The sequence below is a fragment of the Pinus tabuliformis genome, chromosome Q (genome assembly GCF_031772625.1).
Source record: "Pinus tabuliformis cultivar Carrire ecotype Pingquan chromosome Q, CPIR1, whole genome shotgun sequence".
In the NCBI taxonomy this organism is placed as follows: domain Eukaryota; kingdom Viridiplantae; phylum Streptophyta; class Pinopsida; order Pinales; family Pinaceae; genus Pinus; species Pinus tabuliformis.
Window position 1 is genome coordinate 64,779,453 of NC_142296.1, and position 13,114 is coordinate 64,792,566.

The 13,114-nt window shown below is 34.5% G+C and overlaps 1 protein-coding gene across 2 annotated transcripts; it reads left to right on the plus strand.

Moving 5' to 3' along the window:
- The first annotated feature begins 242 nt into the window (after positions 1-242).
- Positions 243-3,736, plus strand: LOC149218303 (uncharacterized). 2 transcript variants are annotated; one of them, XM_089383897.1, is made up of 5 exons: positions 243-1,599; positions 1,733-1,817; positions 2,341-2,473; positions 2,557-2,589; positions 3,274-3,736. In XM_089383897.1, the coding sequence occupies exons 2-5, from the start codon at positions 1,780-1,782 to the stop codon at positions 3,604-3,606; spliced, it is 537 nt and encodes a 178-aa protein (XP_089240023.1). In that variant the 5' UTR covers positions 243-1,599; positions 1,733-1,779; the 3' UTR covers positions 3,607-3,736. The 2 variants fall into 2 exon arrangements, with proteins under 2 accessions (XP_089240023.1, XP_089240024.1); XM_089383898.1 differs by lacking the exon at positions 243-1,599 and having other exon boundaries at positions 1,642-1,817.
- The last annotated feature ends 9,378 nt before the right edge of the window (positions 3,737-13,114 follow it).

Sequence of the window (13,114 nt, forward strand, 5' to 3'; positions counted from 1 at the left end):
TTGTTCACCATTTCTGCAGAAACTAAATTATCAGTGCTGCCATTATCAATGATTAATTTACAACACTTACCTTCTGACTCCCAAGCTATTCTAAACAAGTTCTTTCTTTGAATTGGTTCACACACTTCCTTGTTTGGCTTAAACAATACCCTGTTCATCAATAGAATTTCTCCTATTTCTGGAACTTCAGTATGTGCTTCTTTTTCTTTAAGTTCATTTTCGGCTTGTGCAATTTGTACCTTTCTCTGTACTACAACATTTTCCAGACAATCCACTTTATGGAAATAGTCCTTTATTGGTTCTGAACTATAGAGAGTCTGTAGGTAGGTTACATCACATGTATTTTTAAATTGGCATGCTAATGAAATAATGTCATGGCATGATGATGTGGCACAAAGTCATCTCTACGATGATGTAGCATGGTTACATGGTGCTGACATGGCATGTATACATGATGTGGATTAAGGTGCCCAAGAGAAGGAGGCTAGGTGGCAACCAATGGTTAGAGGTGATGTGGATGGAAAAGTACTGAATAGTGAGATGTTGAGAGATTAGATCTCAAAGTATTAGGGGATCAAGCTTCACACTATTGGATGATCAGGAGATTAGGTACCAAGGATATGGATGTTTTCTATTGGGATTCTATCTTGATACTTATATAACCTGATACTATTATGATGTGGACTAGGTATAATGATGTGGATCCATTATAATTGTGTCCCTATGCAATGTGGAGATGTGGACAATGTTTGCCACATGTAAAGCACATATGCTAACCGGGAAATTTTTGCCACATGTAAAGTAATTAGCACTTAGCGGGAAATTTTTTCATATGGGCTTAATTTTAAGCTTGAATGTAATACCCAATAAAACATGAAATACTTACAAAAAGTATTTGTAAGTCATATACTTAGTATGTTTTGTTTTTGGTAAATATAGCATACAGGAACCTGAACAGTTTTTGAAATACTTACAAAAAGTATTTGTAAGTCATATACTTAGTATGTTTTGTTTTTGGTAAATATAGCATACAGGAACCTGAACAGTTTTTGAATCACTTTTTTTTGACATATATCCACTTTATGGAAATAGTCCTTTATTGGTTCTGAACTGTAGAGAGTCTGAAAAGACACCCTTTCTGGAGCTTTCAAGAGTTTAGCTTTTCCTGGTTCTGAAGTTTATAAGGGAGATATGCAGATCTAAATACCCCAATACCTTTTTGCCTTGTAAGTGCAGTAGTACATTCTGAGTGTGATTTCTTTCCTACTTGACTGGAAATGACGATTTTGATCAAGGGAAAAAAGAATAGTGAGATCATTTAAAAATTGACACAACTCAAAATGTATTACTCATGGCTCTGGATCCTTAACAAAAAAAGAAATGGGGTTCTTTGACAAGGTACCTACTATCTGATCTCTAATACAAAAGGGTCAGAAAATGGAAAAGAAAATATTAAAAAGGCATGTTGACACCTGACCACCTAGCCCTAATGGCCACCATCTTTAAAGCACAGGAAGGGATTGGAGGAAGATGGAGACAGAGTAGCAGCCACACAGACAGCCAAAGACTGTATTTTCTGAGATCGACAGGAAGTACAAAGTAACATCTGTGGGCATAACTTCTTCTGTATCATTCTAATATATTTCTGGAATTTTGTCTGCTCCAAGAGGATTTTCTCCAGTTGAGATCTCCTTTGTTAAATTTATGGTGTGGATTTTTTTGGTTGTTGCAGTTAATAATGTATCTGCAGTTCTATTGATGGCACAATGAGTCGTAATTATGACTGGGAATATGCTCAGGTCGAACGATAACAATAAGTATGGTTTAAACTTTACATAGAAGGTTATTCCAATTTCCTTTTGCTGAAATACAGTGCACAATTACTATAACAGCAGATTAGAGGTGTAGTTAGATGCAGAGCCTTCTACACAAAAGGCTTTATTCTTAGTGTGCCTTGCAAGTAGCAAAATCTGTAGCAGATCACCCTTGCTCACACAAAATCCACTTAGCTGTTAAATCCAAAGAGTAGCAATAAGTCTGTAAATGTATTTGGCTGTTCCCTTTTTCCTATCTAGCATTTTGGTTTTGTAGCATTTTCTGTTAGGTTTAGATAAGAGGGGCTGGAAGGTTGTACTCTGCATCTAGAAATTTCAGTTGTTTGAGTGTGTCATGGGATCTCTGTTATTTGCTGTTACCTTTCAGAAAAATGCTTCGTTAAAGAATTTGCATCATTATGTTTGGGTTTATCTTTCTGGAATTCGTGCTTTTAATCGTTAATAGCATGTCTTAGCTTTATAAAATATATTCAATTCTAACTGAAAAAAAGTATTGACAATGCAGAAAATCAGTGGCAGATGCAACTGATGCAGCTAGAAGTGCGTCTGATATTGTGCTTACTGAGCCAGGGCTGAGTGTTATTATTAGTGCTGTTTTAACAAGTCGGGCAATCTTTCAGAGAATGAAGAATTACATGGTATGTAGCATGGTATTTTTGGTTTGCTTACGCACATGTTTACCTCTCACACGAGAACTAATAACTGGTCTGTATGCCCACAGATATATGCTGTGTCAATCACTATTCGTATTGTGGTAAGTACTAAGATATCTCTAGTTAATTCACAGCACGTGCAATTCTATGCTGTCAATGGCACACCTGTACATCTCTGCATGTCTTTTCCCATATGTTTATCATCTCATCATCTTCTGATTCCACTGATTACTCCTCCAACTTCCAAGTCAAGTCCTTCATCTCCAGATCTGATCTGCTGCCCGCACCAGTCATTGTGCCCTTTCCTCTGTCCCATGATTAATGTCCTTCCAGATCTTCTTCACTGAGCAATCAATCCAGTTCTGATAGGCCTTTCTACCCCCATTTTGTGATAGGCCTTTTCTACCCCCATTTTTTGATAGGATCTGATCCTCTCACTGTGTATGGGCATTGGGTTTTGAATTACAGTTTCTGTAATTGGTTTGGAGAGTGTCTGTTCATGGATTCAAAAATGTTTCAGTTGGACCAGATGGATCAATTTGGGCTTGAGCCTCTGCTGATATGGATATTCAATATGACTGCAGTGACTCAACCCTGAGGAATTGTTGCAGCTTGACTCTGCCTGCCCATCACTGTTTGGTGGGTTGATGCAGTTTGATTCTAACAACAAGCACAACAATTCAGACTCCTCCCCCTGTCAGTCTCCTGATGGTCCGGTATTCCCTGCATTTGAAGGGTTGAATTTTTGCAACAACCTGAGCATTAATACAAATTATGTGTTGCAGAGAGGCAATGCAGCAGGTTCATGTGACAGCATTAACGATACTGATACCAACAGCAACATCTCACCTGCAGGCTCTGAAGATCTCAGAAAGTCAAATAGCTGCAACAGCAGTGAAGCCACCCAGGACCACAAGAAAGTGGCAACAAGAGATGTGTTTAAAAATTACAAAAATTTATTGATGGCTTTGATATATTTATGTCAAATCTCAACTGTGATATCAAGCTTCACTGTAACTTGTATATTATGTATCAACATTATTAGATATGCATGTGATAACATTGAACGTACTGCTCTATTCCTCCATGGCAAGCAGTTGTTGTGGTTCCACCATTGAAATTTTCTCTTGGGTGGGTTCCTAGGTGCATGAATAAATTAGAGCTCGTTCTCCTCGTTTTCTACTTTGTAAGACATTACATTTGTTATTGAAATGGAAATGTCAAAAAAAATATGGAGATGCATCAATCTCTTCTTTTTTATAAAACTCTTGGCTCTGCGATATTTTTCAATTCAATTCCATTTGTACATTGGTATGCATTTAGTATCAGTTGGCTCACGGCCTTGGATGTACTGATACAACCTGAATCAACAACACATGGTTGTGGTTGCAATGTGGTATCTTTTTCAATAACACGAATTGAAATGAAATGTTGTCAAACAATTGAATTCGCTCTGGTTTATCGATGAAATGTAATCAAACAATTAAATTCGTTCTTGTTTATCGATAAAATAGGATCAAATAATTGAATTAGCTCTTTAAAATATTTTAAAATTCTACCCTCCATCATCCAAATAACATCCAAGTCACTCAAATGCTATCCATATCACTCACAATGAAGAATGGACATCTTCAATGGTATAGATTTACATGTGCATTTTTAGCTTTTTCGGTGGAAGTACTCTCGTATAAATGCCTTGGCATTTCTCTTTTGGCTTGCTATCTTTTTGAAACTTTACATAAATACATATCAATCACAGCGAGCCATCCGAACCCTAAGAAACCAGGAAGGCTAAGTTACATAGCCATATATCATGCTCTAAGTAATTTCCACTGAACAAACTTTAGCAGTCTGTGACATGTGGCAGCATCACACTAAAATGAATTCTAGGAACTGCATCATTTGTGTAAATTGGCTGCTTGTTTCTTACAAAAAAAATGCTAAGACTCGGTATCATGAAATATTCGGCACACTGGCATGAGAAGACATCGGTAAAGCTGCGAGTTTCATACTTTGGCATTATTGATTATCATTATACTTGTAAAATGAATCATTGAAATACTCGGCCATGGAAAGACTGGGTAACTTTGGTTTGTACATGGAGTGGAATAAATTTGAAGAGAAGGGTTACATTTATATTTTGATATTTAGTTTGTAGGAATAAATTTGAAGATAAAGGTTACATTTATATTTTGACATTTTAATTTGATATTAATATGATAAATTAAATTGTTTTTAATCTAAAAATGAAAAAAATTTGAAAAATTATCTATATTTTACACATTAAGTTTTTTATTAAATCAATTTTATACATTAGATTAGAACATATATATAGATTCACTAATATTATTAATCTATAGGAATGAAGGAGTTTAATAAGATTATTTACTATACCTTTTATAAAAATTATATGGAGCAACTTTAATTGGAACATTTGTTTATAGTATATATAGGAATCATATGGAGATAATTCAATATAATTATTTTTTTATCTGGTAGCTATTATTCTTCATATATAATGAAATTGTTTTACTAGACATGGAAGTTTGCACATTTATCAGTGGTCTACTTACAATAACTTCTACAACAATCATTTCAATCAAGAATAATTCGGTCCTTGAAAGTGAGTTCAATTTGAAAAAATAATATGGCACAAGTATGTTAAGAAATGTCAAGTTCTCATGTACAAATCATTGAAGCTTCAAATAATCATTAATGGCATGTCTGTGTAGTCCAATGTGTCGGTAAGTGAAAAGGCAGTGTTGAATGTGTGAATTGCATTAAGCTTACATCTTGATGCAGTTCATCACGGACTGGCATAATCAAGACGATAGCTATAGCTAAGGATTGTCATATACAAGCTTGAAGCATCTGTGAGTGGGAAAGTAACCAATCATCCAGAAGCATTAATTCAGTCTTCTAGCAAAGAAGAAATTTAGTAACACATTGTTCACCAGACAAAGTATTATAATTATCTTACAACAGTAGGGTTATATGTATACTTGATAGGCATTGCTGATTTTGAGTGAAAAGACAAAGGACATAACAATAATAAGGATATCAACAGTTGGGCCTTCATCATTTCACTATATCATTATTTTAGGATATATTCATGAAAGAATAAGGAGAGGGATGGGGTGCCCTATTTATTTCCTACTTAATGATACTTTATCTAGGTCAGTTGTGTCCTTTGGCCGTCAACTCTCGTTTATTGTCTTTATATGCAGGGAATGTAGATTTTTTAACATATTGAGCATTTGTTTTGGGAAACTTTAGTTCGGGATTCGAAGTGATATTGACCTGGGGACTATGGGGCAAAGATATGAATAAGTCATTATAGGTTGGCCTCTTATACTTGTTCATGACATTGATGATTGCATCAACTGTCCTACAGTTTTTATCTCCCCAAAAAGGAAATTAGAATAGGAATTTTACATTGCACTGTTGTAGCATGTGCAGTATTTCTTTTTCTTAATAGGTTGGATACACTTCTACGAGGGAAGATATAGTATAGGAAGTTTCCATCAATCTCATATCTTGCATGCCTGTATCATACTGTGATATATTTTATGGCTTTAAGAATGTGATTCGCATGAACAACTCATGGTGATATAAAAGTAGTTGGAAGAGATATGAGTTCTCCCATGTTGTATGAAACAAAATGTATATTATGTTGAGCTGATCCGTGTGTGCTTTGCAAGAAATTATACATTATTAACTGTAAAGCACTGTGATTCTTGTTGGCTTCTTCATTTACCAATTGTAGCTAGTTGTTTCTTGTCTGCCTGACATAAAGATACAAAATCTCTAAATTTTCTTTATAGACAATCTTTTAACCAATAGAAATTTACATGCTTGTCTTTATAATTGAAATTCATCGTACAAGGTTTCAAAGACTGGAAAAGTTTAGAGTTCTAATCTCTTTTCTGTTATGGTTTTCCACTTTAATGCTTTTGTGGCAGAATTGAGGAAGAGATTGCAAGGCAAACTGCTATTGTCAAAATGAGCGTCAAAGATACTGAAGAATATGAACAACAGAGGCAAGAGCTTATTGAAGCTCATGATAAAAGGAGAAAGGAGTTAAAATTAATACACTTACAAGAGGAAGTAACTTTTTAGAAGGAACTTGAGCAAGAAAGGCTTCAAATCTTGGAGAAGTATGCCAAGAGAAGGCAAGAGGCAGCACAAAGCATCAACTTGTAGTTAGAACAGAACCAACAATGGAACTAGATAAAATATATAATAGGGTGGTTTTGTCAACATTTTCTAAAACCTCTGCAGGGCATACAACCATATGGAAATGTACAAAGGACATAAGCTGTTGACCCTCCTTCAGTTTTGAGAAGAATCTGTCTTCAGTTTTGAGAAGAATCTGTCTCATACAATAACTTATGTTCTTTATTTATTAACTTTATTTATTAAGATTATGGCATCTTCAAAGGCATCATGGGCATGTAGGGCTTCATTGATATATGCATACATTGCATCATTCTAGGGCAAACCATGTACCTAAGAAAATTAACTTCATACTAGGTTAGAGTTTGTCATTATTATGCATCAATGTTCCTAGGAGGGTTTCATGGTATGGAATTCTTCATCTCACATTAGATTACGCATCAACTATTTTTGGCCTGTCATCATATAGATATGGATATAGCTAGGGTTTGCATCAGAAATGACTTATACTTCACCAATGTTGTGAAAAGCAACAAACTAGACGTAAATAACCTTCTTTTCTTACTTTCATTTATTCCCATGGCATCCATCCAGGTGGAAATCAACACTATTAAAGAGGTAGCATCTGAAACTTGAAATTAAAATTAAATTCATACGAAGCTACAATAATATTCGCTGAACCACTCGTAGGTTAAGAATAATTAGTTCACCTCAAATATAATGTACATAATTGGACACATGAATTCAGTTATAACATGATTGGACATCTAAGGTGAATGATATTACAAAACCAAAAAAAAGTACATTAACGAGTATTTTACTGAAAGAACTACGGTATGAGAATCCCAAGAAAAATGACAACCATGGTGTATACACATAGTCGAGACCTATATTGATGCTGATCAAACTAAATGATTCACCTTTTACCTTGTCAAAATTACAGTGAACTAGGGAGGCTTCTCTGCAAGATTTTTGAGCATAGGAATAAAATCTTAAATCAAACTAAATAATTCTTTTCTTTCAGTCCGATAGACCAAAGTTTGGTCTCAATGGACGTTAACCACCACCACCATTATCATCAATAAAAAAATGAATATGTTCTAAAGTAATTAGAAGTAAAAAAATGTGTAAGTAAGATGTTTAAATCTTATAATTTGATTATTGATAAAATATTTTAATAAGAATTCTATAATAAAAACAATGAATATGTTGTAAAGAAATTGGAAATAAAAAAATGTGTGAGTAAGATGGTTAAATCTTAAAATTTGGTTATTGATAAAATATTTTAATACGAATTCTATAATAATAAATATGTTGTAAGGTAATTGGAAGTAAAAAAATGTGAGTAAGATGTTTAAATCTTATAATTTGGTTATTGATAAAATATTTTAATACGAATTAATATTGACATATACTTGAAAATATGTTAACAATAGAAAACCATTTTAATTTGTGTCATGTTATGTAAAATGTTTTAATGTCAATTGTGTATATATATCATTTAAAAAAAAATTGTATATATCATGAAAAATTAAGTTTTTATGGTTAAAATGTTTATTTTGTTATATACTCATTTTATTAAGCGTTTAAAAATACAATTTAAACAATGAAAAATAACACATTGTATTTTATATTGTAAAGAAATTTGAACGTGAAGAAAATTAATTCCTCTAAACTCATGTTAGATTTGTATTTAAAATAGATATATATTATTAAATTATGAGTAATTATTATAAAATTTAAAAGTATTAATTTAATATTATTTTTAATTGGAAAAAAAATATATAGAAAGGAAAAACAAACATAAGAAACGAGATAATAATAGCTCAAAATCTTAAGTAAAAATCTACCCCGTTGGGAATTATTATTGAAATATTATACATAACATATTATTCTTTTGAGAAATAAAGGTGACAAAGAATAATCACCGATTTCAAAAATCGAAATAATGCGAGCCATGTAACGCTGTTAATATTTTTTTTTACATAAATCTATACTTTATAAAAGTTAAGTGCAGAAAGATTCCATGTCAGAGAATTGAATTCGTTACAGCTTCTTGTACTGTACACTGCGTAAATGCCTTCCCACAAAGCGTCGCCTGCTGTTTTAGCTGCCGGAAAGGTGATAAAGGTGCCCGTCGGAGATAAACGCAGTGCCCCCATGACATACATGGCATACATAGCGGGCCAGTCTACATAAGGGCATTTAATACCCAATGTATGGCTGGTTAGCTCTTGCCCTATACAGATAGCCTCTCATTATGTATATTGTATCATCATACTTATTGAATACATTTATTGTTTCATACCTTAACTTCTTCATGGATTTATGTTACTGCCCTTGCGCATTCTATTCTCGTGAACACAGAGATAAGTCTCGTGAATAGGCAATCGATACAATCTTTACTATTCACTCAACCTGTTCATTATTTTGATTTTAGTCAAGAAATTTTGTGAGTTTCCATTAGAAGGTATAAATGTTTCTTAATTAATTTTGTGATTATGCAATAATTATAGTTAGTTTCTTGCTTGTAAATTCTAGTATCCTCAGTGACCATTTTTCTACTGAACTCTAGAGCTTCAAAGATTTAATTCCTTTGTCTGATTCAATAAATGCTGTAATCCGACACATATGGAGGCACTGGTCTCTCTGCATCTTTCAAGTTATGATCTATGGTAGGGAATGTGTACCACAGGGTCTGATTTACGTACCCGTACTAGGTATCATACTCAGATCATACTCAGGTACGTGTGCCCATAACCTGTCATACCCTGGATAGCGTGGGATATCGGCTAGCTAAATCACCTCATTACTCACTATCATCCTGGATAAGACCGTTCACAAATTCCTTTCGCAATCGCACCCCCTCCCTCATAACTCTAATGCTGACAGCTGTAAACGAAGTTAATTCCAACAGAAGCCCATTATGTTGAGTACTACATCACGCAATGAACCCATTATGAAAACTTAAACTTCCTACCAAGCTCTTCCCCCTCTTTTCTCCCTCTGCATCTCATTCAAAACAGATTTTGGGTTCACCTCTAGAACCCCACCACCATGCCCATTCCCTCTACAGGGAGATTAAAATTTGAATTTTAAAGTTTGAATGGGCATGCTGCATTTGATATCTGCAGTTAGCAAATGTCCGGATTCGTTTACGATCAATTTGACTCTCCGCCACCTTTACCAGTGGAAAAGGAAAAGCTTTGTATTGCAAACGAGGATCCTAGCGGCGTGGCCATACTGAATACATATTAGTTTTTTTTGCATGCACTCTGCCACCTTTATCTATTCTTCCTTCCTTGCAAGAACACCAAGAGATCGTACTGAATCCCTTTCACCTGAATTTTGCCTTCTAGTCTATCTGCGTTACATTGCAAAGATAATTACGTCGTAAGGCGTTTTTACGCCGTAATGTGTTTCCCTTTGAAATGAATTGTCCCAGCCGTCGCCGTGTCCTGTTGTTCACCGTAGATGTTGTCGCTGTGTCCTATTGTTTACCGTAGATTTGTGGTGTTAGACGATTGAACAAAGTTTGATCGTTGATCGAAAAAATGGTTTATGAAACTGAAACAGTTCATGAATTTTCGTCTCGCGGTTCTCGCTCATGGCAATGGCGGTCATTAGATGCTTATTAGTCGCCCATATTTTAATTTCCCTAAGTTGCAGTTTGAAAATACTTTGAGAATAAGAGTCAGAAAACGATGGACGCGGCAGCCATTGCTGCTACAGTTTCTCCAGCGACATCGGAACCTGGATTTTCTTCCCCACTCTATGCCTTACGGCGTTTCCTTTGCAACATAAGATGCAAATGCTAGTTTATATATGTTGCTAGGATTTATGACCAGATTGTGAAAAAATTTTGTATTGCCATAAATTGTGTTAATTTGGTCTATTGATGACCATCTGTTTGGCATCGGTCATATGCTACGAAGAATTTTATGATACTAGTGTTGAATCTGCTAAGATTGCAATGATCTGGGTTTTGATTAAAGGTTTGTGATTGATGAGTTGTTTAGAATTTATGATATGAATATGAGCATGAACTTCTCAGGTAGAGAGTTATCAAGGCATGGAGATCATGAAAATATGTCACAGGTCCACACGGGGCATCTCAAATGCTTTTAGTGGATCAACAATTGATTGTTGGCATTATGATCCCTTGCTAGTAGAAAAGGGAAAAGACAACATTTGCATGAGCTTCTCATTCAGGGGTTATGAATGCTCCCTTTGGTTGAGCATATGCTAATAGAAAAAGTTATGGATATCTATGATGATGCTTTAGTTGGCCAAGTTAAGAAAGAATGTGCATTGGGTTTTGTGTAGCTAAGGTTTACATCGCAAAACCCTTATTCTTGTTGTTGTATGGAATAAGATTCTATATTGTTGCAAAAATATTTGTACTCCTTTAATATGTTTATTTGATAGTTTCTCATGTATCGTGTGTCAATTAGTATGTTGATTAGTTTTTGTGAAAGATAGATATGTTGTGAATGATGACCTCTTCGATGAAAAGATCTGCTGCTCTCCACTATGATTCGTGTTAACTTAGAATTTCGATGCACTTCTTTTCAACTCATAGAAGCTATTGATTATTGAGATACACTTAGGGTTTTAGTATTTGTTGTGTCATTGAAAAATATTTTGTGACATAATGGATGATTGTGAATAATTTTTTGCTACTACTTCAAGATAATGTTGTTTCACTGCTTCATATGTTGATTATTTGAATATATGTTGATGACGATGAGTCATGTTATGATGCTTGCTAGCTTGTTATCTAAAGTTAGGGTTTGTGTTTTAGGAATATGAAGTCTTGAGAAGAACTATAGTTGTATGTCGTTAAGCCTCATTGATGATATAATGCTATATTGATGAGGAGATGTATTGCTAAAAAATCTTGCGAGTTTATTGTATTCTCGTAAGCTATGCTTTGTCATATTTTTTTCATAGAAGGTTCAGAGTGTGTTACCCACTTATATTGTTAATGTATAGTTGAATCAACCTTATTTTTGTGTTAGTGTAATGTTTCTACCAAGGTTTGACATATTGTTGAGAAAACTATTGTTGATGAGGAATTTTGTTAATGTTGTTAATAATACGTTAGTCACTACGACCAACTGATTATTCACCTTGTGATTGATGATGTATGAAAAATAAGTGTTAATGTGTATTACCAATGTGTTGATAAAAATCATCATGTTGAGAATGGACAATTGTTATTGTTGGGTTGTATTCCTTGCTAAAATTTTAGATAAAGAAGGAAAAGTATGCTTTTGGCATGTCAGTTGCTAATTAGTGGTTTTGCGAGAATGTGTTGGCATGTTTTATCTACCTCACAAGATGCTACCCTTTGTCATTGATGTCAAAGGGGGAGAGAGAAAGACCAAATGGTTGTCGATTTTCAAGAGGTTTTCATCATGCCAAAGGGGGAGATTATTGGCATTACAACAAGTCAACATTAATGTCAAGTCATGATTATTTCATTGTTTGATGATGTGGACACTAAATGTTTAGTGTGTCGTTGTGGCATGATGTTGGTGCTACAAGCAACTGAACTAATCCTTTGTAGTGGGATGATGATGGTGTTGAAGTTAACAACGAATTTGGGCAGTAATCCTTTTAGGTTTCTAATTTTATCAAGCTTTCGCAGGCTTGTTAGAGCATCCACACAGCATTATCGTTGGCTTGTCACGATATTCCAATGACACTGTCATAGGATTTCGATTCAATGCTCGTGGCATTGCCTGTAAATGAAGAAAATAAAACAAAAGGTCAAACCATTCAAATTTCCCATGGAATTCCCAGTGATAGAAGCGACTGACTTGATCTCCAATTTTCATAAGATAATTGATTATGTAATGAGTTCAAATTGGTCTCATAAAGGTGTAAATGCATTAAAATTCTGAGTGATTGTTTGATTTGGTCATGTAATGCAATAATTTAGTTTCATTTCATTTATTTAGAAGTTTGGACAATAAGGTTAAATGTTTGTGGTTGTGGGTCTCCTTTTAGTGGCATGGTGTGAAAATTATCTCTTGTAGCTGATCGATCTGAGACACGTGAATAATGAATAAAATCTATGTGAGGTTGTAATCCCATTCAAAGAACGACCAAGATGTAGGGTGGATATAATTTAATTACTAAGCGTTGAAGTTGACTAGACTGCGAGTATGTTGTGCATCTGAAGAATATCCCAGTGCATGTTAGAGGCTGAGGACAGAGTGAGTCCATGGAAGATATGTCACATTGCATATACCTATAACAGTTAGTGTGTGGTTTTCCATGTATGTAGAGGATGACATAACGAGTGGTTGTTCCATTACAGATCATAATGAGTGTGCACCTGAGCAAAAGTATAGCCTTGTAGAGTGGTACCAACCTCTTGCTCTATGAAGTGCGATTTTCAGGGTCAATGGTAGTGATAATTGAGAAAAAAATGTTGGAACA

What these genes read in the sequence shown, in the direction of transcription:
- LOC149218303 (XM_089383897.1), top strand. Translation starts at nt 1,780, where the DNA reads ATGACTGGGAATATGCTCAGGTCGAACGATAACAATAA. An exon ending in AGAGAATGAAGAATTACATG is followed by an intron (nt 2,474 to 2,556) that starts GTATGTAGCATG and finishes GTATGCCCACAG; the next exon opens with ATATATGCTGTGTCAATCAC. An exon ending in CAATCACTATTCGTATTGTG is followed by an intron (nt 2,590 to 3,273) that starts GTAAGTACTAAG and finishes TATGTGTTGCAG; the next exon opens with AGAGGCAATGCAGCAGGTTC.